The sequence below is a fragment of the Mizuhopecten yessoensis genome, unplaced genomic scaffold, assembly GCF_002113885.1.
Source record: "Mizuhopecten yessoensis strain PY_sf001 unplaced genomic scaffold, ASM211388v2 scaffold3717, whole genome shotgun sequence".
NCBI classification, from domain to species: domain Eukaryota; kingdom Metazoa; phylum Mollusca; class Bivalvia; order Pectinida; family Pectinidae; genus Mizuhopecten; species Mizuhopecten yessoensis.
In genome coordinates, this window is record NW_018405184.1 from 66,033 (window position 1) to 92,347 (window position 26,315).

The window sequence follows — 26,315 nt, forward strand, 5'->3', positions numbered from 1 at the left end:
GAGGTTATTTATATCATAAAAGTGGAATACATGTAATGACAACCAGTCCTGTTCATGCTTCAGTTCAATATCGGCATGTCTTCATATCTTTTGTTTGAACAGAAACAAGGAATATTTTAACAACTATCTGATATTTTGACTAAATTGTTTGATCTATACAATGCACAAGTGACCAACACCATGCATGATAATGGAAAACAAGACTACAAATCAAGTACAAATGGCGTAATCTGCAATAAGTTTTAATTCGTTTTAATAAATGAGCCAAAATTTCACAATCAACATCAGTTCTTGTGTTCAAAAGGGATATCTCCGGCATGCAATGTAAAACGTACGAATATCGATGAAATGATCGGCACCAATGACGGAACTTCAATTCCATATCAAATCAGTTTTAACGTTGGTTCTTTTATCATTGACAGTTTTTGTTTTCTTTTTTAGTGATTCGTCTTGTCTTAAATGTATTCCTGGATTTCTGGGGCGACACCTGCCATCGGGCTTATAGGATCATCACCTCGGGGTGTGAAAGGTGAGGTTGAACCTGCTCGTTCCAGCTTCCGCATGATTCGAAAGATCACCAACTGTTGGAGTACTGTTCGGTCGTAGCACGAATTCTCCTAAAAAAAAAAGAATAGGTTGCGTTTATCAATGAAAGCATACTACCAGACCGGAACACCAAATTAAAAAAAAAATCCCAACAGAAAATGGAGTCTTTCATATAAATGTATGCATGTATCAACATAACGAAACATGTAGAGCTGTAGAAGTAAAAACTACATGTGTAAAACACAAAGGATGAGCACAGATCAACACGGCAATCCAAACTGTACTGCATTTTGTTGAACATGGTAAACGAGTAATTTCGAATCTGCATTTGGTTAATTTGATACAGATACATAGCATAGACGGGTCTTATAAGACACGGATTCGAAATCAAGCCTATCGCCTGTAGTAACAAAGCAACAACTAAGGGAATACCGAAGTGTCAACAAAGCAACAACTAAGGGAATACCGAAGTGTCAACAAAGCAACAACTAAGGGAATACCGACGTGTCAACAAAGCAACAACTAAGGGAATACCGACGTGTCAACAAAGCAACAACCAAGGGAATACCGACGTGTCAACAAAAACACAACCAAGGGAATACCGAAGTGTCAACAAAACAACAACTAAGGGAATAACGAAGTGTCAACAAAGCAACAACTAAGGGAATACCGACGTGTCAACCAAACCAAAACTAAGGGAATACCGAAGTGTCAACCAAACCACAACTAAGGGAATACCGACGTGTCAACAAAGCAACAACCAAGGGAATACCGACGTGTCAACAAAGCAACAACCAATGGAATACCGACGTGTCAACAAAGCAACAACTAACAACTAAGGGAATACCGAAGTGTCAACAAAGCAACAACTAAGGGAATAACGAAGTGTCAACAAAGCAACAACTAAGGGAATACCCACATGTCAACAAAGCAACAACCAAGGGAGTACCGAAGTGTCAACAAAGCAACAACTAAGGGAATACCGTCGTGTCAACAAAGCAACAGCTAAGGGAATGCCGACGTGTCACCAAAGCAACAACTAAGGGAATACCGACGTGTCAACAAAGCAACAACTAAGGGAATACCCACATGTCAACAAAGCAACAACCAAGGGAATACCGAAGTGTCAACAAAGCAACAACTAAGGGAATACCGACGTGTCAGCAAAGCAACAACTAAGGGAATACCGAAGTGTCAACAAAACAGCAACTAAGGGAATACCGACGTGTCAACAAAAACACAACCAAGGGAATACCGACGTGTCAACAAAACAACAACTAAGGGCATACCGACGTGTCAATAAAGCAACAACCAAGGGAATACCGAAGTGTCAACAAAGCAACAACTAAGGGAAGACCGAAGTGTCAACAAAGCAACAACTAAGGGAATATCGACGTGTCAACAAAGCAACAACTAAGGGAATACCGACATGTCAACAAAAACACAACCAAGGGAATACCGAAGTGTCAACAAAGCAACAACTAAGGGAATATCGACGTGTCAACAAAGCAACAACTAAGGGAATACCGACGTGTCAACAAAACAACAACTAAAGGAATACCGACGTGTCAACAAAGCAAAAACCAAGGGAATACCGACATGTCAACAAAAACACAACCAAGGGAATACCGACGTGTCAACAAAAACACAACCAAGGGAATACCGAAGTGTCAACAAAACAACAACTAAGGGAATACCGACGTGTCAACAAAACAACAACTAAGGGAATACCGAAGTGTCAACAAAGCAACAACCAAGGGAATACCGACATGTCAACAAAAACACAACCAAGGGAATACCGACGTGTCAACAAAGCAACAACCAAGGTAATACCGAAGTGTCAACAAAGCAACAACTAATGGAATACCGACGTGTCAACAAAGCAACAACCAAGGGAATACCGACGTGTCAACAAAGCAACAACTAAGGGAATACCGAAGTATCAACAAAGCAACAACTAAGGGAATACCGAAGTGTCAACAAAGCAACAACTCGAACTCAAAATCTATAAAACTAGGGCAAAACGAGAACAAAGGAATGGATTTTTACACGGAAACCCCTGAAAAGGTACAGGGAGAAAGACCGGGGCCCGTATTCATGAAACCGTTCTCATGCTCAAGCATGGATTCTGTGCTTAAACCAACATTCCTGTAACTCACTAAAATCATGTCAAACGATCAAAAAGTCAAATGTAAACATTGAAAACAGTGATTGGCTTTCCTCAATATTTTTCCAAATCATTTACAACTAAATTTGTTTATCGATTTATAACCATATGCCATTAAGAAATAAGGCTTGAGCACAAAAGCAATGCTTGAGCATGAGGACGGTTTCATGAATACGGGCCCAGATGTTGCGGAAGGGAAGCGTCTTCTACTACATTGACAACGCCCACAATGTCAATCTAGGTCAAATCAAAGTAATGTTACGTCCTCATATCGAGGACTCGGGTGATGACAAAAAAAAGCACAAAGCACAAAGCACATTAATGAGCATTATCAAAATCATCGACCTTCACATCACACGAAGAAATAGCATAGTTCCCTATGAGGTTACATAAAATACATTATTGTACATACATGTATTGACCACAGCGAAAACAAAATCGAACCCAGAAAAATGATACCTTACGAAAAGACATCAAAATGAAAAAAAAACCTTGACGCAACGGCAAAACTGGAAAAAACAACATCTTAAACCATTACAAAACACGTATGCCAACTCAATTCAGGCTGACATATATATGTGCCCATTTTACTTTCTGGTGGCGAGTTGGTGTGCTTGCGTTGTTGATTGTGATGACCATGGCTTTGTTGTCGTAGAATATCTGGAATACACAAAAATATACCTTTTTAAAAAAATGATGAATGGTATAATGGTCAACAGACTCGTGAAAATGACATAGGGGTTTACTATTCCAGGAAAAAGATCATCACTATTTTCTTCATTTTAATTCGCGTCTTGAAAGGAGTTAATCGTGAATGGTTTTTTATGGCAAAAATAAACTATACAGTATATTAACTTACTCGTCACAATCATACCTGAATATTATAACTTATATTTGTTTTCTTGTAATAAGCAAAACCGACTTCCAGACGCTCAGATTTGGCTATGCAAGTACCAAGAATTTGCAGAATAGTGCACATTTGAACACCTTAGCAAAATACATGTATAGTCTAATCAAAGTCGATATCTCTCGAATACACTCATACACACAGTTACTTTAATATGTCCGGAAATCATTTGACATTGACCCCGTTTTTATTACCATCTCCTGAGGACAGCGGCATGGTAAAACTTTGACCTGTCGTTCTCTTCCGATCTGTGGACCCCAAAGAGGGCGTGCCGTCTCCGGAGTTCCCCTCAAACGACAATGGAGTAATGCACTTCCTCCGCATAGCGTCATAAAGCGACTAATTAGGAATATATATATATATTAATATGATAATATCTTAAAACTACTACAATTTTTAACAACGATTTTTATTCATTTTACTGATATTTATGAGGACAAATAACACTAATGTCAAATGTCTATCGTGCAGTTCCACTATATACGTGATATTACCAAAATTTCCTACGATCGTGTTACATGTATTTGCGAAGACTAAATCAATGTGTCTCATGTACAAAATCTAGGAACAGCTGTAGTTCGTGTATGGACTGAACAGTTCAAAATCTAGATACATGGAAGTCTTGTATGGGCTAAAAATCAAGATACATCCAATTGTAAAAGATCAAAAATATTTACGTTTTGTAATTCTAATTGAAAAACCGTGATTCGAACTGAAAGTCGACAAAACTAGAAGAAAATAAGACATAAGGAAATATTCACATGGATGCCTTTAAAAATCAAGGTTATTCGGAAACAAATGTTTTAAACTGTCTTTGCTATGTTTTAAGACAAATTGTATACTTGCAAGCCCTCTAACATTAACTGTGCAAATGACATATAATGAATATTAAGTTTTTTACTGTGTCAGAGAAAATAGGTTATACTACAATGAATGTAATTTACCTGTAATTTCTGATATTGTCTGTTTCTTTCAAGTAGTTTTTCGGCTATTTCATTGTGCTTCTTTTTTGTTGTATCCAATTCCTTTTTCGAAGCTTCAAACAAGATTAAAAAAAATCCACATTAATGTAACTTATGAATGCATATTCTTCGGTTAGTACAGAATCCATTCGAAAAAGAATTGTACTACTTCTTGGTCCTTTATTGCCATGACTTAGGAGCATCTGCGACATCCAATGACCACACTCTCACTCATTAAATATTTATACAACTTTGGATTTTCACGTGACGGCAACAACTTTCTGGACGTGCCACCTTGCGGACGATACAAAGTTGACCATATATATTATTTATTTTATAAATCAACACTTATCATCCTTGTACGATTGATATATTCTTAATTATCGGTTTCCATTTGAATTATATTTGACGTACTGGCACTTCCTAAAAAATATATATCTTTTATTTGGAGAATTGTTACAACGCATATGCAAATGTGAGAAATGATATTTGCATAAAATACTTATGTATGATACTCACCAGATAGCTGTGTTTTCAGAGCTGATGATTTTGTGTTAAGAAAATAATGTTACCAAGATAACTAGCTGCCATATTTCTGCAATTGTTTGTTGTAAAAAGAAATGCCCTTAATGACGATATCAATCCAACTTTCGAGATAATTGACATATTTTTTATCATCTAAACTTTGGTGATTACATAAGGTGAATGTAAGCCAATCAGAATACTCGAGTGAAGGAGTAAAAAGAGTCAGTGTCCTCTGAAATGCTGGATGTAAAATGATCTATACTTGTGTATGTAGATTGTGTACATGTAATAATGCGCTTTAGATCTAGTTGCATCCGCTATGGAAAACTCACGAATGTTAGTCCCCGTTGACACGAACATCAGGGCGTGCACCAATGCAAGCCCTTGCTAAGAGTGGATTCATTTGGGAATGGGTCCAGGGGAGTCAGAAGCCTAACAGTACCCAACACCACACAACTTAACACCAGCAGTGTTTTTGTTTTTATTACTTTTATTTTTTCCGACAATTTGTGGAATTCAGCTGCTAACCAGCGTACAGAAGGATACGCGCCCGACCCTACATTTGTTGTCAATAAGCTGGGAAAACGGTCAACGTACCACTTTTTTGTTCACTTTTATTAATTTTATTAAAAAGCCCGAAAAGTGAAAACAATCATTTATAACTCACTGGTATTTTACTCTTTTATCAATACCATGACGCCTTTGTAAGGATCGTCACTAAAATTTTCGAGCGATTTCTTCCGATATGACAATATATACAACATACGTAGGAAATATATGCATTTGGCGGATTAAGGGGGAGAGAGAGCACACGCTGCCCGTGCGTCCCCCCTTGGTGGTTCCGAAAATATATATAAAAAAAAAAAAACTTACATAGTTATATAGCAGTAAGATTTTCGGTGCTCCTCTCTCCCTCAAGTCCTCACGAAAAGTCCTTCCGTACTGTTAGTACAGAATACACCGGGTACACACAAGTCCTTAATGTTTTTAATCTAACGAAATTATTAAGTACTAATAATGTAAAAGAATTGTGCAATAATTGTGTAATCTAGGAAAGTATTTATATTGTGCTACGAGAAAACGTAGAGAATTCAATGTCTGAAATGAACAAGCAAACTCGTGGAATTTATATCCCCCGCTAGCAGGACATATTGTAGGTAAACATTACTGAGTTTAGGTTTAAACATGAATTTATATCCCCCGCTAGTAGGACATAGTGTAGGTAAACATTATTGATGTTATAGGTTTAAACATGATTTTATATCCCCCGCTTGCAGGACATATTGTAGGTAAACATTACTGAGTTTAGGTTTAAACATGAATTTATATCCCCCGCTAGTAGGACATATTGTAGGTAAACATTATTGAGGATAGGTTTAAACATTGTAAGTATCGTGCTGTTGAGAAATAACGTCTAGCTTGAAACTCAAAGAAGAAATTAATTAACCGTAAATATGCACAAATCACCATCGGTTGGCAAACTTAGCATGAGTCGGATGTGCATACGGAATTTGGTTGAAATATCTGCACAATATCTACAGCAATGATCACACGAAAACCAAAGAGTACCCGGGATGGGTGGAAAGACAGAGTAACACAAACATTGTCGTCAAGTTTGAAAACACAAAGGATGAACACAGATCAACACGGCAATCCAAACTGTACTGCATTTTGTTGAACACGGTAAACGAGTAATTTCGAATCTTTGCATTTGGTTAATTTGATACAGATACATAGCATAGACGGGTCTTATAAGTTTGAAGGAATTTGGCTAATATTTGCTAGAGTTATAAAGCGGAAACTGCAGATAATGACGTTTTTCGTTAATCAAGGGGCCATAACTCCGCCAAATGAAGTTCGATTAAAGTGGTTGTCAAACTTGACCGAGCCCTTAATGCGTTAAACCCTGTTTCTAAGTTTGAAGAAAATCGGTTTAACAGTTGTTGCAGTTATTGCACGGAAACGACGCGTAACAGACAGACAGACAGAGAGACGGACAAACCCAAATTAATATCCCCCGTTTCGATGAAAGCGGGGGATAAAAACTACTTGTGTACTTTGTAAGCTTACTCAATCTCTTGTACATGTAGTACATGATGTAATTGTTTGACATTTAACCTAAGAGCCGGAAATAAAGAAACTAAAACTGAACCTGGTCACAGTCACACTTATAAGTCAGCTAAAGCAGGCCAAATATTTATTTTTATTGTTCAAGCACACAGCCCTGATCCGCATGACTAATTCCACACCATTGTGATGGGTTACGGTCAGTTGTTATGGCGATGCAGAGAAAGTCAACGCAAACACACAAACTGTTAGATGTTACAATCAATGAAAACTTATAATCGTGATTTTTAATTGAAAGTGCATGATTTTGTAAATTCACTGACTTGAAATATTATAATACATTTATATTACTTGTGGTGCTCTCCCCTTACCAGATCACATTGTTACATGAGCACAGAGAAGTATATATATATATATATATATATATGTATACGTCTCTGATGAGGATGCGTCTCAAATAAAAGAATATTTCAAACCTTTACTAGCGTGCACATAATGACATTTTGTACACTGACTATATATTCATGGCTCAAAATATTAAGATTCCTTATAAATGTACATACAAATGTGTTTGTATTTGCTATCGATTTCCTGAGGCATATGTCGGGTGCAATCGGAGTATTGCCGACAAATATAATAAACGGCCCACAGCCGTACATTCTGTACGTAGAGTATTACAAACAACTCGTGGTAATGCGTATAGCCTCTGTCTAGTAATTTAACCGCTGTTCTATTTATAACCCTCTGTTGATAGCGACTAGTCTGATCACAGTGAACAACAGCTGTCAACTTATCACATTTCCCAGCCCTGACAGACCATGTGATTCACCGACCCTGTGTGCTACATGATGAGGCTCCCAACGGGGATAATCACACCTTGGTAAAATCACGCAAAGATACAAATAAATCATATCGTAATATACAAATTAGTTATGTCGTCTTACACAAAACGTGTGATAAATTGGACATATTAGATTGGAGGAAAAACAAGTTATTTTATCAGAAAAATACTAGAGTATGTGATGTAACGACAATGTGTGATAAACCGTATCCCCATAATGACCTCTGACCGGCACACTTTGAGTCGAAGTAAATGCCCAAGAGGACAACAGAGACTCTAGAAGCGAATATTTACAAGTGGTGCTCGCCGAGAAGACGCAAGGTATGTATATTTATTTGTCTATTTATTGTGTATGTGTGTTAATGTGTGTAGATTGCAACAATTGGTAAGAAACATATAACGCACCAGCGAGAAATGTGAAATACGTGACTGTGTGGGCCTAGCACATCGGCGGTTCGATGGGGCATGGAACACGTGATACGCTGAACCCAGACATGTGTACGTTGTGGTGATTCATTAATACCAATATGATTACTAACATACGCGTACGTGTGTTTTATAACGCTGTATCACATTAACGCACATCACGTGTGACATACTGTAATGATATGTAGAACATATCAAACCTCATAATTTATATCACTACAAAGAGTAGCCCATACACGTGTATACCGTCCTCTATTGATTGTTGTGGATGTGTGTACGTATGTGTGTAGATAATCTGTGCTTAATCTTGTCCAGTTTCTGTCGACTACATATGAGTGTATGTACAGACCACAGAACAGCGTTACATGATAAAGACAAAAGCGTTTGGTGACATGCGATCATGAGTAGAGCACAGGTTCTAACCTCGTCTGTCAATGATATATGATAGATTATAGTATAGGTGTATTGACAGACGAGGCTAGTACCTGTGAGTAGAGATCTATATAATTGCTAACGTACGCATTCCGAGATACGAGACTGAAAAATGTTATAAAAGTTTATTGTGGTAGGAAATAAGAGCGAGATAAATGCGTATAATTGTAACAGACATGGCTATGGCAAATATTTATCGTAATAAGGTACGCTCGGTGTATACATACCAAGTAAAAGGAGATATCTAGAGAATGTTATCGAAGTTTATGCTTGGTTTTATATAATTGCAGGCTATCAAAATATTGGGATAGTTTGGTCACATGGGCGACTGATCAAATATTGAAAGCTTGCCAATAAAGTTAGATTTATAAATGTATACATAAACAATAAGATTTGGGAAATATAAATATAATTTAAACGTAATGTTTCGGTGATCTGGCCCGTGACAATAAGAGGCTGGGGCACGTACTGTCCAATGAGTATGTACATGATGTATGGTGTTTTAAAGAATATTCCTTCATATATGTGTGCCATTCTGTAAATGAGGCATGTTAAAGTGCTGAGAATTCGACAATCAATTCGATTTATTTGTACTGTGATAAGNCCCCCCCGCCCGTTCCCTGAAAATAAGCTTGTAAGGAATATTTCATCGGATCTGACAATCACATGTCGATTTTTCTGTTTGTATTGTGACGTTACTATCAACCTTGAATAATTTTAACGAAAATCCCACACACGGAAGACATAAACAAAGTACATATATATATATTTATCAAATTTAAAAAATGTCCTGTACTTGTACTGTTTTGTTGTATAATTTCAAGAGCAACTGTTTAATATTGAACTTTATGCTAATAAGTTATATCACAACATAAAATATGATTATAATAAATCGCCTTCAAGTTCTATAGACATCAATTATCTTCCTATGGTGACGTTTTTGTGCATGAAAAAATTCAATAATGACTGTATTACATTTTGTTGGCAGGTCATTCCAGCAGTACTTAGTACAGCTAGCCTATATAGACGGACTCCAAGAGACCATGGACGAGCACACCAGTAGAACATTAAGAAACTTGCTCGAGCAGCTTGGTCCCGAATATGGTCGCCGTCTACAGAACACAAATATGTCAAAAATAGACCTCACCACTGGGGCGAACCCTGTTTCGGTAGCCCCAACAGGTAACAGAAAAATCATCCCCAAAAGCTCCACTCCTCTGGTGTTCCACAGCCCTTCATCCATGCCCTGTGTCATTATGCCAGGCAGTATCACGTCCTCCAGCAGTCGTTTAGGAATACATGGAAGTAGTTCAGCCTCAAACAGTCGATTGGGGATACCCATCTGTAGTACAGCATCCAGCGGTCTTCTGGGGATGCCTGGCAGCAGTGCAGCCTCAAGCAATCATCTATCAATGCTTCAGAATACGGTCCAATCCAGCAGTGGTGGCGTGAACTTGGGCGCAGCGCAACTCTCTCTTTTAGAACATTCAAACGTACTTGGGGTGTCAGCTATACAAGACAACGATCGAAATCTCTATATTTGTGAAAATGATGCAGACAATCAAATGTCGGAGAATTTCAATTCGATATATGAAAAGTCCAATCAAATGTCCAGACAGGCATTTACAATGAGGCGCACACGAACGAACATTCCTTACTCCGTCAAGTGCCAAATATCAAAAATGGCAGAGGAAAGTCCAAGAATCACACAAGGTGAGATTGCGCAGATATTTGGCATAGATCGTACAACAGTGTCAAAAATTCTGAAGAAAAGAAAAATGTATGTAGACCCCAGTTCCCCACATTCTCCAAGCAAGATTAGCCGGTCAGCTGAGCATGAAAATAGCCACTACGACCTAGAATCAACTTTATTAAATTGGTACACCGGACTGCAAGAAAAGAAAGCTTCGGTCACTATGGCAATGGTAGCCGACGCGGCCGAAAATTTGGCGGATGTGTACGGAGTCCCGTTAACACTCATTGACACACAATGGGTCAGCTCCTTCTGTCGACGACATAGCATCATCTGCAGCAGGGAAGATTTCCCCAAAATAGAGTATGCAGGTAAGCGATATTAACAGACAAAGGTTCTTCCAAAGCTTACAGACATATTTTGAGTTTTTTGGTAAGAATTTTTTTCACTAGACAACGGTGGCAATGTTGAATTTCCTACTGACCGACATTATTACAATAACGCCCTACAAATCAATAAGAGCAACATTAGAAATCGTTCTATTTATCAGGGTTATTGAAGTCCTGCAAAACAAATGTTGGATAAGTCAGTAACAATCACATTACGTTTTTTTTTAATATCATAAGCAATTAAGACCACCTTTGCTAATTCAATAGAAATTTAAAATAAATACTGATAAGGTACTGAAGGGCAATGCACATCAACCATAGACAACTTCATAGCGCATATTTTTAAAAGGTACTAGTCTATGATGATCATGATGACTAGCACAAATGTCATTTCTATTAAATCCTGATGTAGAATAGATATAGAGGGAAATGTTATGTGAACGTTTTCAAAAACGTTGACCCAAAACATCTGAATCGCCGTGAGATCACGATGCGGTGGACCAAATTCGATCTGAAAATGTGAACCTAAATGCATGCTTTGAAAAGGGCAACAACTCGTATAAACAAATCAAATGGCAATTCACATTGGGTAACTTCGTGTAGCCTTAAAGCTGTGTACCAAATTTGTAAGCGACCTGTCGAAATTAGTTGACAGCTACGAAGTAAAATACGGTAAATAAAGAATGACTGTATATCTTGCTAAATTAACAACACCTAAGTGGCAACGAGAAAATATCCGTTAATTTGTAAAACAGAACTATTATATCAATAGCGATCCGTCAAAAAAATGACTATGAAATGGATTTAAATCAGGAAATATACAAATCGTCTGATTTCAAAGATGAACGTTACACACACACACAGATGATCGCACGTTTAAAATTTAGTAATAGATACAGAATGCCAAACATAAACTACTCTTGTTTATATGTGTGCCCATGCGTATGGTTGGGTATGTGAATGTGTGGGTGTATGCATGCATAGCTTATTGTCGTAGTTCTGCCATCATGAAATTTTGTTAAAAAATATTATTGTACAGGGAAAGGGCTTGATATAAGTTGTAGAACTTGTGCCCAATTCCATTGCTATGTAAAAAAGGCAATAAAATATGCTTCAATCAAATAAAAAAGGCGTAAAAAAATAAAAATGAACTACTCTACATCCATCGTCGGATACCCACGGTTGATTTCGCTTCGGTACTCATGAGTGAGTACCGAAGCGAAATCAACCGCGGGTATCCGACGATGCTCTACATCATACAATTTATTTTATGAGCCAAAAAGTTGGAAATCCAAACAGGTCGAAACTACTATTGAAACAGATGGAGAGGTACAGTGCATTCAAACAAGTATTTAATGAAATTCAAAAATTATTGAGGAATACTGGTTTATATCAGATTTAGTAAAGTGTGTATTGTATGGACCATGCCAGTACTCAAGAGATTACAGTGGTCACCAAGGTTACGACAAACCTCGGGGACTGAAGGAATCCCCAGCAGATTCTACCTACTTGTATAGGTTTAATTGGACTTTGGTAGCTGACAATGCCAATTAGATCTCCAATATGAAATAAACACAAACATTCAGTTCTTAATGTGGGACCACCTGTTCATATGCCCACCTGATGTTTTTATTCATTTTTTTTTTTTTTTGTAATTCAGCACACACAGGCATGTTGAAATAGGCTGTTAATATTATATACTAAACATGCATGAACATTTCCCTTTACACATAATAATACAAGATAACAAAACGTGAAACGGTAACCCTGCGGATGAAATAGTAAAGTGATCTGTAAAAGGTAAATAAGTGTTTAACCATCTAATTTATCATCAAATTAAAAACACGAAAACGACCCTCGTTAAAATAACCAAACTATACGCCCAGAGCCTCACATGCACAACATCTACATGTATTTGGACTCATTGTGTAAGTGACGTATTTAGAAACTATCTTGTGCATTGGGACCCTGATGAAACACATTACTCACAATTTTGTTTTGTCTTCGGTTTCCTGCATATTTTTTTTATTGAAATCGGTTCTGTCGAATATGTTTATATTACCGACACATGGCGGTCGATGCACTGCGTACGTACAAACGCCCGCAATTGGTCACACGCGATGTGACGGCATGAGTTAACGGCATGAGGTATAGTTATCGGTACTTTGTGATATATGCTGTCATACGAAAAGGACAATAATTAATGTAAAATGGCGCTATATTAACAATGGCGATTAACAATTTACTTTTTAGTTTTTACTATTGAATGGCAAAGTGTTCAAAGTTTGAAAGCAATAAATCTGCAAAAACTGAACGGACGCACAGATGGATAGATTCCGCGGACGGCAAAATAGACAAGATAATATATATATTGACAACTGACCATGAAGCCCGAAATTTATACCCCAGCACGGCGAATTTCTTAGCAAAAATCTCATCAATTGAAATCAAAGCTACATATATATAGTATTACCTAGTTAATGTGAAAAGTACACTTTCAATTCCTAACAAAAAGTAGAATCACGGACTAAGATAACACCCTCTAATCTAATTCCGTGGTAGAACAAAACAAAGGCTAAAACAAATCTGAATCTTTTTGTCAAAATCAAAGGCTGTGTTACTTATACATGTAGATATTGAATGTTGTTGCCTATTGAATACGTATAGCTACCATAACATGTACACGGCGGTCTCCCATACAACGTTTAAATGACTTGTGTGTCCTGCTTAACACGAACACAGTACATGTAACCGCACCATTGATTTTCTCCGGGGCATTTGGCTATAGCTACACAAAGAGAGACACGTGATCCCACTACAGGGAATCTCCGTTACAGTGAAGGTTTGTTACACTGAGGCTCTCTATAAATAGACCAGTCTAGATCTATACGGGACCGGAAATCGGCAAATGTGAATGTGTGCTAGTGATTATATACGTGCTCAGACAAAGAAGGGTTTAGAAAGGTGCAAGACGAGTGTTTTTGTAAGGGTTTGAAGTGGAGCTTTAGAAGAAAGCATAATATGGTACAACCGAGAGAGGATACGTACTACCTGTAACGCTGCTTTGTGAATTGTATGTAGAGGGCATAACAGTATCGCTGTATCCAAGTCGTGTATAGTAAATATATAAGATATCATGTGTGTGGCAATTTGCACAATCCGATAAAGACACGCAGAAATCGTCGGGAAGTTCAGGATTTCGGATTAGTAGAAACAAACAATGGAAGACGAGAAAAAAATAAATGTTCAAGGACTGTTTGGAAGACGAGTCAATTCTAAGCAAGATAAATTAGGGCCAGGTAAAGTACCTGGTAAACATTCTAGTCAAGGTCAGTCTTCCTTACCACTACCTGATCATGACGATTTTGACGTTGAAATGTTATGTCTTGCTGCTACAACACCAAGAAAACGGACAGTTCTGAGTCTGGAAACAAAATTAGAAATAATCCAAGCAGTCGAAAGAAAAGAAAAACTTAAAACGGAAATCGCTAAAGCTTTTGGTATAACAGGAAGCACACTTACAGGCATTGTAAAGCAGAAAGAGCAAATAATGGAAGCGACCGATTCGGGGACTTTTTCACCTGCAAGAAAACGTATGAGACATGGCAATTTTATTGCAGTCGAAGATGCCCTTTACAGTTGGGTACGAAAAATGGAAGGAACCACTATTAACTTTAGACAGGCAGTCTCAGGCGCTATATTAAGACAGAAGGCAAACGAGATCGCAAACAAATTAGGAGTAACTGGGTTTGTCAGTTCGCCTGGTTTTATTGAAAGATTTAAGAAAAGAAAAGGCATACGAGTGAACGGTGGTGATTCACCGAGAATGAGGACAGCTGGAAATAGGTCTGGAGTTGGATTATCAGATAATCGAAATGCTGACCTCAAAAGGTCAGGTTTTACTAAGGATGGACATGCTACCTCATACTTCGCTACAGCGGAAGGAACAACAACTATGTTGGAAGAGACAGACTCACAAGAAGACAGTAACTTTCATATTGAATTTGTTTTTCATGAAGCAGATGGTGCTGGCTATGTCCAAGAAGGTAAAACACCTGACCTATCGGCAGTGCCTTAAATTCACTCCTCTCCCATTATGTATTAAAACTAATTTTATAAAACATTGAATGAGCACTGTCCATAAATGTGCCTGGTTTTTTTCCCCTCAAATTTCGTGAAAGTAAAAACTTAATGAATTCTAATAACCTTTCAGAAAGTTTTTTTTTTAATTATAAAATTTAGTTCACACAATAAAATATGGCGAAAAAATATTCATAGTAAGAATGCATACCTTTATAGATATTACACGATGTTGATGAGCAATGTGGTGGAATCAAGAAAATAGAATGCATACCTTTTTAGATATTACATGATGAGCAATGTGGTGGAATCAAGAAAATTCAACAACACAATGTAAATTGGTATAGATAAAATCTTCCGACATCATACTGAGTTTCGTCCAGAAAGAAAACTTCTTTAAAATTCATCATGAATTGTGTTTTGATAACGAAGGATACATGTGAGCTCGGTCTGTGTACGGGACACTATCTGTTCATAGTACTGCTCCAGTTGGACGGCTCTTTCTTTGGCTTTAGTTGCCACATACTCTTGGTAGGTCCTCTCTTGGTGAGCCTATATGGGACAGCAGTGATTTCCAGGCTTCATTAATTTTCAATTCATTTAATGCTTATTAAATAAAGGCTTGATGTGCAGATCTGGAGCAACTGTCAGTGCCAGTATCCTCTTTTCCTATCAAAAGACCACATTAACTCATTCACCCCTGAAGACACATTTGAGCTCTTCCAATTCAATGGTTGGAATAGTTCATTATGAAATTTCTGGGCTGATTGAGTTAATGAATCAAGGAAATCATATCTAATTTAACACTACAGAATGTAAAATAGAAAATAATAATAAAAAAAAAAGAACAATGAATGAACACTTTTGAAATATTCTTAAAGTAATTGAATATTAATATTTGATATGATTGTGTCGGCTTTGTTGGTGTATTCTTTACCTGGTAGGTCCAAAAAGACAAGGCTCTGGTACAAATTTCCATGATAGTTTCTGGTTTCTGTCCCGCTAAAACCATCTTGAAAAAACAAAAGATAGTGTGATTTCTTTATTGAACCAATCGCCAAATGAGTACTTTCTATAGCATAGCACATGAACAAGTCACTCTTGCAGCAGATATTTTATCCATGTTTATCAAATGATATCATACCTGAGGAACAATCATTGTTAAATATTCATTGTAAAGTATTTACAGCTACATACCACAAGAATATTTCTGATTGAATAGAGATGAATTTTACATTTGTCTGCATATTTCAGGTTATTCGAGTTAAAAATTATGTGTTTCAATTGTCATTAATGTTTCTCATTTGTCTTTAAAGAATACCTACTGATTTATACTGTTCATTTGGCTGTAAATCAATTCTGATGATATCAAACTTCCCAGATAAAGTATTTTCACCTGCAAAATCAAATTGAAGTTTTGAAAAAACAATATTCATGTACAATGGTATATAATTGAGCATAGAACAAAATGAAAAGAAGTTCATTACTTCATCTAGCATGAAGCATGTAGTGATTTGAGTGATTCAGTTTTAGTTTGAACAAGCATACCAATTTTATATCTGAATATGGTTTCCCCGAGACAGGGGCATTTCATTTCAATAAAACAAAATTGTTCTTAACGTTGCATAATAACAACAAAAAAAGCAACATAATTAATATTCATTTTTTACAATGACAGAAACATCTTTATAATAATACATCACGTTTTAAAATAATTAAAAATAAAAGTCTGTAACAAATACTTTGATGTTACGGCTACTTGTCAGGCAGGATGACTAGACTTGAATTAATATGCTTACAAGCTGGACAGGTGTATGATTTGTTGAACTCTTTTGCTCCATCTTCATCACAGAAAATATCTGATTTAGGCAATATGTCAAGGAGTAAATTTCTTAGAACAGGAAAAAAAGCTATACAAATTTACAGTACTCAATAACTCGCACCAGTTTTAGAAAAAAAATCCTCAGTCATTTTTGAGTAAGATGTTCTTCACATAACAATTTACTAATAACAGTGAACAAATTGATTTATTACTTGTGAATGATCCTAGTAGAACTCAGTTTATCAATGCATGTATTTATTTATTTTATTTTGTGGTTTTATTCTAAGCTACATAGTTATTAGTTATGACCCTGCAAACTACAGGGATATTAAAAATCATATTCTATTGTCAGTAGTACACATGCTGTCTCATGGGCAAATAGTTGCTGTCAGCTATTGAAAATTATAACATATAAACGTACAGCGTATTTTTAATTCAATCATGTCTTAATTTTTCAGTAAAATCTGTAAGTTAACATTTATCTTAAATATCAAATATTATTGTCAATATGTTTAATTTTTAAGTGACATAGTATTCTGGAACCAAATACAAAAGCAAAATAGGAGGAAAAATATAAGTATTTTCACACTTAAAGTTCACTGTGAACACTTTGAATAGTTGTTCAACAGTTTCGTCAAAGGATACGTGAACAGGATGTCACCTAAAACAGGAAGCAGATCAATATGGTCCAATTTTCGATAAGTTATAATAGAATTATTTCAGGGTATCACTATTTTACATTCTCTGCACCACAGGAATATGTCAAATTGAAGGCTAGAAGGCTCTGTACAGGTCAACATGCAGACAATACAAGTAGACTGGTTTGATCCTTTCATGAACATCAAAAGAACTGATCAGCAGCATGACCATAAAATTGAACATCTTTGAAGTCAGGTATCCCTCATCTGTAATCTTCAAAGGGGAGGCATCGGCCTTGAGATTGGTTATTTTACACCTGAAACTAATAAAATAGCTAATTTCCCACAATCCCACATGCTTTCAATTTTATCATGACATATTCCTGGACTGCGGAGAACATAAGATATAAAATAAGTTACATAACCCCTGGAATTTTGAGAATTGTGGGTTTCTTTCTAAATAATATAAAAGACAACTAGGCCTATCTGATGTTTTCCAGATCTCTTATGCATCCAACCATGTAATATTTTCTGTGTGACATTATAAGCACTTGTTTTTGTTATCTATGAATGGGGAACATAAAGCATTATTTGTATTGAAATTTGGAAAGCATTCCTCATTTTTTGATCGTTTTGGGAAAATAAGTCACTTTTCAGCTAGGGGAACAGCCTGCATTTGGCAGTAAAACTGAGCAAAAAAATCACCCTTGTGGTTGAACAACAGAATTTAGATTCTATCTAAGTCTGTGGTTGAACATAAGGACTAACATGGGAAAAGAAGATATATTTTAAAATCTACTTGGTTTCTGCAACATTGCAACTCCCACCTACACAAATCAGTGAGGTTAGCATAGGGTGTAGAAACTGAAAACGTTTTGTGGATTGGCTTACTTTTAAAAGAACATTCACCATGGACACATATACCATTCAATTTGGTTACGAATTGGGTTGAAATTTGTCTGCTTACCCAAGCAAATGAGTTTAGCCTCTTTCTGCATTTCTTGTAGTTACAAATGAGTTCTCCATCCATTCTTGATTTTATGATTCACTGAAAGTGACACCTCAGACTACGGATACACTTGTGAATAAAGAAAAGACAAAAGAAACGTGACATTTCACACAATTATCAATTTGCTCAGATCAATGGAAATGTTATTACATAATTTTCCTTATGTGTGATAAAAAAAACACCTGGTGAAACAAATAAAAACAAGTAGTGTGTGCAGTTTATCGGTTCGATATTGTTATATTTAGTATGCATGCCTGTGAATAATTTGGCGTCAACAGATGTGTATATGTTGACAGAGCAATATTAATCCATAAATACGTACCTACATTAATTACGAATTTCTGCTACTTTCTATCATTTTAAATTTCCCCGCCAAGTTGATTTTGCGTCTGCCACATCGAAATCATTGTGATATTAGTGCTTGACTTACTTCGCTGTAACATACTCTCAGTTACTAAACGTAACAGTGACTGTGATTGTTGATATTTTCGTGGCAACATGGCGGGTGGGTGGACGGGTTTCTCGGATGAAGATCTTCGTCGTTTGAAAGACCGTGAATCCGACGGTCCAACTATACAACGGAAAGGTTAACATAGCTGAAAGATTCGCTTATTTTACCAGTCCATACGTTACAAACGCTTGCAGTTAATCTCAATTTACATTTTGTGAAAATAATCGAAACAGAGCTCGTTCGAAAATGCCTTCCAATCACTGGGATGCTAGTAAAGGAAACACGAAATTGTTTGCTTATCTTGATGCACCCACTCTCTATAATTCAACGGTATATTTAATATGATTAGAAGCGAACCTCCGTACTCAAATCGTAATGATTAGTTCAATGACAAGGTCATCATTTAGCCGATACATTGATTCAGCTTGAGTTTCCTCTGTCCCCCTGCAGGTAGGGCGTAAGAATTGTACCTGCTGCCCCCAATTGCATGATCGTAAGAGGCGAATAAATTTGGGACCTTATTTCTTCTCTCCTTTCTAAATAACTTTCTTCTTCCTAATGTCTCCCTTGACAATGCCTCACTTTTGGCCATTTGTTGAGCGTTCGCCCCTGTGAGGAAGGCTTTGGGTTCTGTCCCCTGGCCGAGACATACCAAAGTCTTTAAAAATGGTAGTTTATACTCCTGCTTAACGCTCAGCAAATTAGGAGTGGGACGACTGGTTCGCCCGTTGTCAGTATAATGTGACCGGGTGGGGCGTCCTGCTGGGTGTCTTCGGCAGTATGTTTCAGTGAGGTAGCACTATAAAGTCGGCATCAGTTCCGCGCTATCACAAGGAGACAAACACGAACATATCGCAGCCTCCCAAAATACACACACATACACTACACGCATGCATCTTGCACACAGGGGAGGCCGTCCTTAAATGACCTTAGCTGTTAATAGGACGTTAAACAAAATCAAACAAACAAACAAACAAAAGTTTCCTCTGGTCCTAACGTCCATAGTGAACCGTAACAGATGTGCACATAACTCAGAAGCACCTCCACCTCAACTTTGATCCTTTATTGTTACGTTAACAATACGAAAACTAACCGCTCAGCTTGATATAAATGTATTTCATCTGGGTTATAGATCCGATTAATATATTTCAATAATCGCAATCTACGAAATTCTCATGTTTGTGATCAGCTATATCAACTGCTATGTGACAAATCACCGTGTTTTATAGAGCAGTAGATTTCTGACTATAAACAACCTTACAGGGACAGATAAAATTTTTAGAGCCTGCAATTAAAACCTGATAACATATAATTCAAATTCACTCCTCATATGAGTATAATGTTATATAAATATTGCATTATTGTTGAAATAACAAATCCTCACTAATAAAAATAACCCTTGAACGAAATTAGCAATTGTCTTGGGGGGGGGGGGATAGAAACGACCATCATGAATATGGTATTAATACTGATGCCGCCATGTTTACTACAAATTCCATATTGTGTCATGACATCCAATAGACGTCTGATCTATATCAGAAGAGAGACAAAGATTCCAACATGGCGGTCAGTTCAGATTTTGATTACCCTTGATACCTTAACTAAAAAATATAACGACATTTTAGGCAGAGTTTAACTTCAAGCTATAGGAAATCAACAGAAATAGTTAATATTGCAAACCAATTTATGGATGCGAACCAATGTGTTGTCAATTAATTCTAATAATTTGCCCCAGTGTGATTCACACCAGGCTTGCTCTATTGCAAGATATGGGATCGATTTTTATACCCGACCGGGGCAGAGGAGGCAGGGTATTAATATTTGTACTACATTTTTCCTCAAAATAGTGAATGTTGAAAAGCTGTTAAGCAATTGAGTACAATGTAAATTATGACCATTGATGAAATTGTGGAAAATGTGCTTATATAATAATCAGTAAAAGTAACAGTTTTTTGTTTTATCTCCTTTCAGCTTCAAAGAGCTCTACACCAATGCAGTATAAACAAGGTCAGTTTCAGCACAGAAATAAAAGAGATATAGACAGACGAATGCCACCATCAGCTGCAAGAGGCAGTGCTTCAGAAACCCAAACTTCAGGGCAGAATCTCACCCAGCCAAAACCTACATCTCGGCCAATACCAAATCAATCATGTTAGTATACATTTCTATTATTAACAATATTTGGAAAACAAAGAGAAAGTATACGAAATTTACTTCAGACAGTAGGCAATATCAATACTGCCTTTATAAAACACAGGCTTTTTGATGAAAAAGGACATTCTCACTCTTTGGTCTACTATGTATGCCAGTGATTTGTTGGGATTTGAAGGGTGACTGGGTTGTGGGGGGGTCAGCCAAATGTACATGTGCAGTAAAATGTACATATATGCATTTTAATGTTGTGTTTTTATTTGTGTCTTGTTTTGGTTAGTTTAATAAATTACCAAGTTTACATAGTGGTGGCAGTTGAAATCTGAATACAATATTCGGTCATGCAGGGCATAAATAGTAATGGGAATTGAGAGAGCATCATGTGTGATCTGTCTGGCAGTCATTTTGTTTTTTCATAAACCCTTTCATCCCTATTTTACTTTAATAAACTCTACTATATGCATTGATCTGGATAATTCTATTATGGTCTACAGTGTTGAAAGATTTAAAGAGTAGTTGTATTTCAGGATTCGTTATTTCAACTGTCATGCATTATTTATACTCATGTGAGGCGTTAATTACAAAAATGTGATGACAATTAATCTTAACTTGTCATAGGTAATAAAATTCCTCGTGATCGCAGCCAGTTTCCAACAAGTGGAGCCATAGAAGGCCTCAATGAGACGGAGACTATGGACGTGACACACGATGATCATGTATCGGAGAAAGTTGTTGTGAAGGAGGAGCCAGAATTTGAAGAACTTGGTCCTGAGGAGGCGTTGAAGTATGATAATTTATGTGTTTGCATTGCTTCTGATACTTTATGTACCAGTGTCATCAAACCTGCCTTAGAAACCACTGTAATTAAGTTAACACCTAGCATTCATAAGTAATTTGGTTGTCACCTTCGATTGAAATACAACTGGCCTAATGAAATAGTTAAAGACTAGAGAATGGCCCTTATTGGGGTTTTGCCATCCTGATCACTGATATGGTAAACTAGCGATAATTTCCTGGACAAAGATGAACAAGAACATAATATCAGTATATGAATACATGTTCATAAGAATTGTAGTGTAAGTTTTGTAGCTGCATATATACTTTTACAGAAAGTCATTTTACTACACTTTTGGGGGGGAAATGTTAAGAAGGTGCTGTGTTTGGTATGTTTACAAAATACAATGTTTATAGCTTTTAGAATTAAAAAAGGAAATAACAGTGCAATCTGTCAGCTAAACATTCAATGTTTATAGTAGTATTTCTTGGCTTTACAGTCGTGACCTTGGTACACTGGAAAGATTCAGAGAGCAGCAAAAAGAAATTGAAGAGGCCAACAAACATAAGAAGGCTCTCTTATCCAAGACCTTGTCTGAGAGGTAAGTCTCAAGTGGAACAGCATATCTTAGTCAATGGAAAAGATTCTTATGAGACTGAAAGGATATCATTAATAAAACCAATAATTATAAAAAAATCTTCCAGTATCTTGAAAACACTTCCTAAAGCATATTCAGTATTTAATCCTCAAGATAAATTTTTCTGTACATCACTTAGCTCAAATAAACCCTTGATACTTATAAATATAACAATCATATAACAATATTGTTAACCACTAATGTTATTGATCTATCTTGTTATTTGCAGAGTGATGTAAATGCTAACAGCAACCAATAGTGTCCAACTGTAAAAGCAAATAGGTTTTCATTGTTAAGTGAAGACAGTTAGTATGTCTGGTAATTCTTCCATAGAAATAATAATCATTTTGCAGCTTTTCTGAAAAATCGACATCTCCCCCAATGAAACATTATTAGTCATTAACTGTTTGCGTGAAGGTCTCATTAGAATTCTTATTTAATACATTTTCATAATAATCTTTGATCTACAGGCAAAAGAAGGCAAGGAAGGAAGCAGAAAAGCTGACCCACATTCAGAAAGAGTTGATGATACTGGACAATTTACTAAGTGCTGATGTCACTGTTGTGCGTAATAGGATTGAGTTTGCCAGCCGAGATTACATGGAGGCCACGTATGTTGAAATAATCATGTACAATACCTATTGATCAGTAGAAAATATGACTAATGGATTGTAGAATAACATGTGGTAGCTAGGAGAAAAGTGGGCATTAAGCCAAGGGCTATACAAGAAATAAAGATATGGATGAGGGAGGATATGATTTCAGACTATACCACCCTTGTATTAAATTTCGTTTATAAGTGCCTAACTGCCTGTTATTTAATCTCAAATCATTTCAGTAGTTGCAAGAGGCCTACATGACATCAAATATGAAACACTTCAATTGTGTATACATTCCACTCAAAATATAGATCCTTTAAGAACTATACGTGATTTACATACCGGTATGCAAGGTTTGATCTGTTCTTGTTGTTTCAGGAGGCGATATGATAAGGCTGAAAAGGAATTCATTGAGGCCAAGTTAGATTTGCAGAAGAAGTCTGAACTGAAAGAACAGTTGACGGAACATTTATACACCATTATACACCAAAATGAAATCAGGAAAGCTAAAAAGTTGTCTGATCTCATGACAGAACTGGATATGGAGACCAAAGGAGAACAATTATGCATTGGCAAGCTACCTCCCTTGTCTGCTTTTTCCAGTATGGGTATTGCAAAAATTGCTTCTCCTACATCTCCAAAAAGCCCAACTAGTGATAATGTCCAAGCTGTGAAAACTGATCGGGGAACCACTTCAGAAATACCAGTGTCTTCAAGTTCAGATAATCTTGCAAGTACTGTAAACAGCTCAAATTCAACCAGTGCTGATCAACCAAGGACTGAAACAAATTTGTCAAATGTAGTTGTTGACTTATCCAACGAAAATTCAACATTGAATAAAGAAAATTCTTGTTCGCCAAACAGTTCATCAAAGGACATTCATGACACAAATTCTGAACAAAGTGAATCTCAAGGAAACACGCAAAATCTTGCTGTAGAAAATTCAGACAGTATAATTGGGGAGGAAGATTTGACATTAAATGATAACACTGAGCAACCATCACATTCATCGAGTGCAGACGATTCATCGAGTTACAATAGTGCATTGTCCTCCAATCTAGGAGGAGACAACTCATCTGAATCACCTAAACATGCAGGAATTCAGGATACAGAAGGAACAATGCCAAGTTCTTGGACTTTAGACTCTGTCAACATTAAAGAGGAACCTGTGACATGAAACTAATACCAAAACTATGTACTGTTTGTGAAATGTCTGCTTTAACAGTTTAATCACTGCCAGAATGAAACTAGCTATGCCTTTCAGAAAATTGTGAATTCGTTGTCGGATCAAGTTCCGACAGAAAATTAATTTTATACCGGTTGATGGTTGAAAGCACTTTCATCCTAATTTTAGTTAGATAGTTTATGTACTTGAAACTTATGGGATATAGCTTGGCTACAAGAATTACATTTAAAAGTATTTCATGTAAGTAATGTCAATGTTACAGACACTGGTGCATTTTCTGTACTCCAGCATTTATTTTATAGAATCTCTTTAATTTATATAATTTATGTAATATAGAATGTTTATGGTGGAAACGCAAGGGGATTTCATGGTAAATTTTCGTTAGATGTAACAGTTTTAGAAAATATCCAAGTTGTTACATAACTTCTGTGGACATATATTATACATACTATGTAGTGCACATGGCACCAGTATAGAGGCATGTATACAAAATGATCTACATGATGTTTGGCATTAAATCATGGAAAAGGTTGTACTTAAATCTGATGTAAATGCATATCAGAAATTATCATTCAGTCACAAATTTATTGTAATTTTCATCACCAAGCTTTTATACCCACAGTATTATTTTGTCCAGCATGGCCATTAAGTATACGACTAACTTTTAAAGTGTAAATTTTTACATTTGAATGATACTTCTTGCTCTGACAGTAAAAGTTGTAGAAAGTTACTTTTTAACAAAAACAACTATTTTTTTTACATGAAAATGTGTTTTAAAAAATGCACTTATCGAGTGATGTTAAAATATTTTACAAGTGTTTGAGTATGTGTTGAACTCCATCTCCTGTTTCATTCATAATAATGCTGGATATATGTCAAGTTATAGATGTAGGTAAAATGATTTTGACATTGTTAATTGAAAGTGGCTTTTATCTTCTGCTATGTCAGTAAAGATCCAACTGCTGTGGTAAAACTAGTGCTACTGATACTGATTAAACTGTTAATGTTAAGTGAAAACATACTGCTGATATCAAATATATCATCATACCTGTTACATTATCAGAGGTAGAATAATCATGGTGGATCATAGATGTGACAGGTCACATTGATTAAATTGTTCACTTAGACAGCCATTACATATACACTGTCACTGTACAAAATTAGATTTATTCTATTTTGTTTTAATTAAAATACATTTTAAAAGTCAATTAAACAGAATTTGATATGAAGTGGAGCCGTTTAAAAACACAAGCGACATTGAAACCACTGAAATTACAGGAGCGCTTTTAATAACATGTGACATTGAACTCACTGAAATTACAGGAGCGTTTTTAATAACATTCGTCATTCAATATTTCATACCTTATTGTATGTAGACTAAACATGTCAGTCTGTTGTGACCGACATCACTCCGGGTAAATTCCGCGATAGCACAATGTATTTTACGTCAACTTTTTTTGATGATTAAACTATTAAAGGTACACTACACAACGACTTATTTTGGCCACAAAAGAATATTTTGTCAATGTTTCAACTTAAACATAAATATGTATATTAATTCAAATAATAATTAATGTATATGTTGATTGGTGATGTAGTCCATCATCATGAAACCATTGGGTGGTATTGCTGGTTTTAGTTACATTGTGGGTGTATATGTTATAATTTGCCATTCTATATTGCCATTATTCTATAGTAGACATCCTGGTGCCATTGTTATCTGATGTCTGAACAAATTTCATTCTTTTTACTTATTAGGGGCATTTGTTTAATGTTAGCTAGGTAAAACCAAACAAAGCTGTAATGTGTATGATATATATGTACCCGTTATTTGATATAAGGTGATATTTTGTTTGCTGATATCATGTTTATGTTTCTTTACATTAGAGATACATACATGTATATATACAACATTTATGCATTAAATATTTTTTGATGAAAATCATTTAATTGTTGTTGTTTTCATTGCCTTTTACATTTAGTCTGTAGAATTGAGAAGAACATACAAGACA

The 26,315-nt window shown here is 36.1% G+C and overlaps 2 protein-coding genes across 6 annotated transcripts; one reads left to right on the forward strand and one right to left on the reverse strand.

Annotated features, from left to right (window-relative positions):
• Positions 1-229: 229 nt before the first annotated feature.
• LOC110447973 (E3 ubiquitin-protein ligase CCNB1IP1-like) lies at positions 230-18,934 on the reverse strand. 3 transcript variants are annotated; one of them, XM_021493976.1, is made up of 12 exons: positions 18,827-18,934; positions 18,463-18,573; positions 17,503-17,518; positions 16,835-16,894; positions 16,361-16,431; positions 15,973-16,047; positions 15,473-15,587; positions 5,102-5,122; positions 4,565-4,656; positions 3,815-3,908; positions 3,305-3,373; positions 230-617 (listed from the first exon to the last, which is right to left on the reverse strand). In XM_021493976.1, exons 2-12 carry the CDS (start codon positions 18,523-18,525, stop codon positions 511-513), a joined length of 783 nt encoding a protein of 260 aa, XP_021349651.1. In that variant the 5' UTR covers positions 18,526-18,573; positions 18,827-18,934; the 3' UTR covers positions 230-510. The 3 variants fall into 3 exon arrangements, with proteins under 3 accessions (XP_021349651.1, XP_021349650.1, XP_021349652.1); XM_021493975.1 differs by having other exon boundaries at positions 3,815-3,959; XM_021493977.1 differs by having other exon boundaries at positions 3,298-3,373; positions 3,815-3,959.
• On the forward strand, positions 10,021-26,248 carry LOC110447972 (RAB6-interacting golgin-like). Of its 3 annotated transcripts, none has more exons than XM_021493972.1 (6): positions 10,021-10,937; positions 20,927-21,106; positions 21,725-21,890; positions 22,381-22,482; positions 22,989-23,129; positions 23,496-26,248. In XM_021493972.1, the coding sequence occupies exons 1-6, from the start codon at positions 10,115-10,117 to the stop codon at positions 24,292-24,294; spliced, it is 2,211 nt and encodes a 736-aa protein (XP_021349647.1). In that variant the 5' UTR covers positions 10,021-10,114; the 3' UTR covers positions 24,295-26,248. The 3 variants fall into 3 exon arrangements, with proteins under 3 accessions (XP_021349647.1, XP_021349646.1, XP_021349648.1); XM_021493971.1 differs by lacking the exon at positions 10,021-10,937 and adding an exon at positions 13,801-15,001; XM_021493973.1 differs by lacking the exon at positions 10,021-10,937 and adding an exon at positions 18,986-19,090.
• Positions 26,249-26,315: the final 67 nt, after the last annotated feature.

Excerpts from the sequence above, each read along its gene's own strand:
- LOC110447973 (XM_021493975.1), bottom strand. The coding sequence starts at position 18,525 with ATGGATGGAGAACTCATTTGTAACTACAAGAAATGCAGAAAGAGGCTA. Across the intron at positions 16,432-16,834 it reads ATCATACACCTGTCCAGCTT|GTGAAAATACTTTATCTGGG; the intron begins GTAAGCATATTA and ends TTGATTTTGCAG. Across the intron at positions 16,048-16,360 it reads CAAATGAACAGTATAAATCA|ATGGTTTTAGCGGGACAGAA; the intron begins GTAGGTATTCTT and ends TGTTTTTTCAAG.
- LOC110447972 (XM_021493971.1), top strand. The coding sequence starts at position 14,176 with ATGGAAGACGAGAAAAAAATAAATGTTCAAGGACTGTTTGGAAGACGA. Across the intron at positions 22,483-22,988 it reads TCCAAGACCTTGTCTGAGAG|GCAAAAGAAGGCAAGGAAGG; the intron begins GTAAGTCTCAAG and ends TTTGATCTACAG. Across the intron at positions 23,130-23,495 it reads CGAGATTACATGGAGGCCAC|GAGGCGATATGATAAGGCTG; the intron begins GTATGTTGAAAT and ends TTGTTGTTTCAG.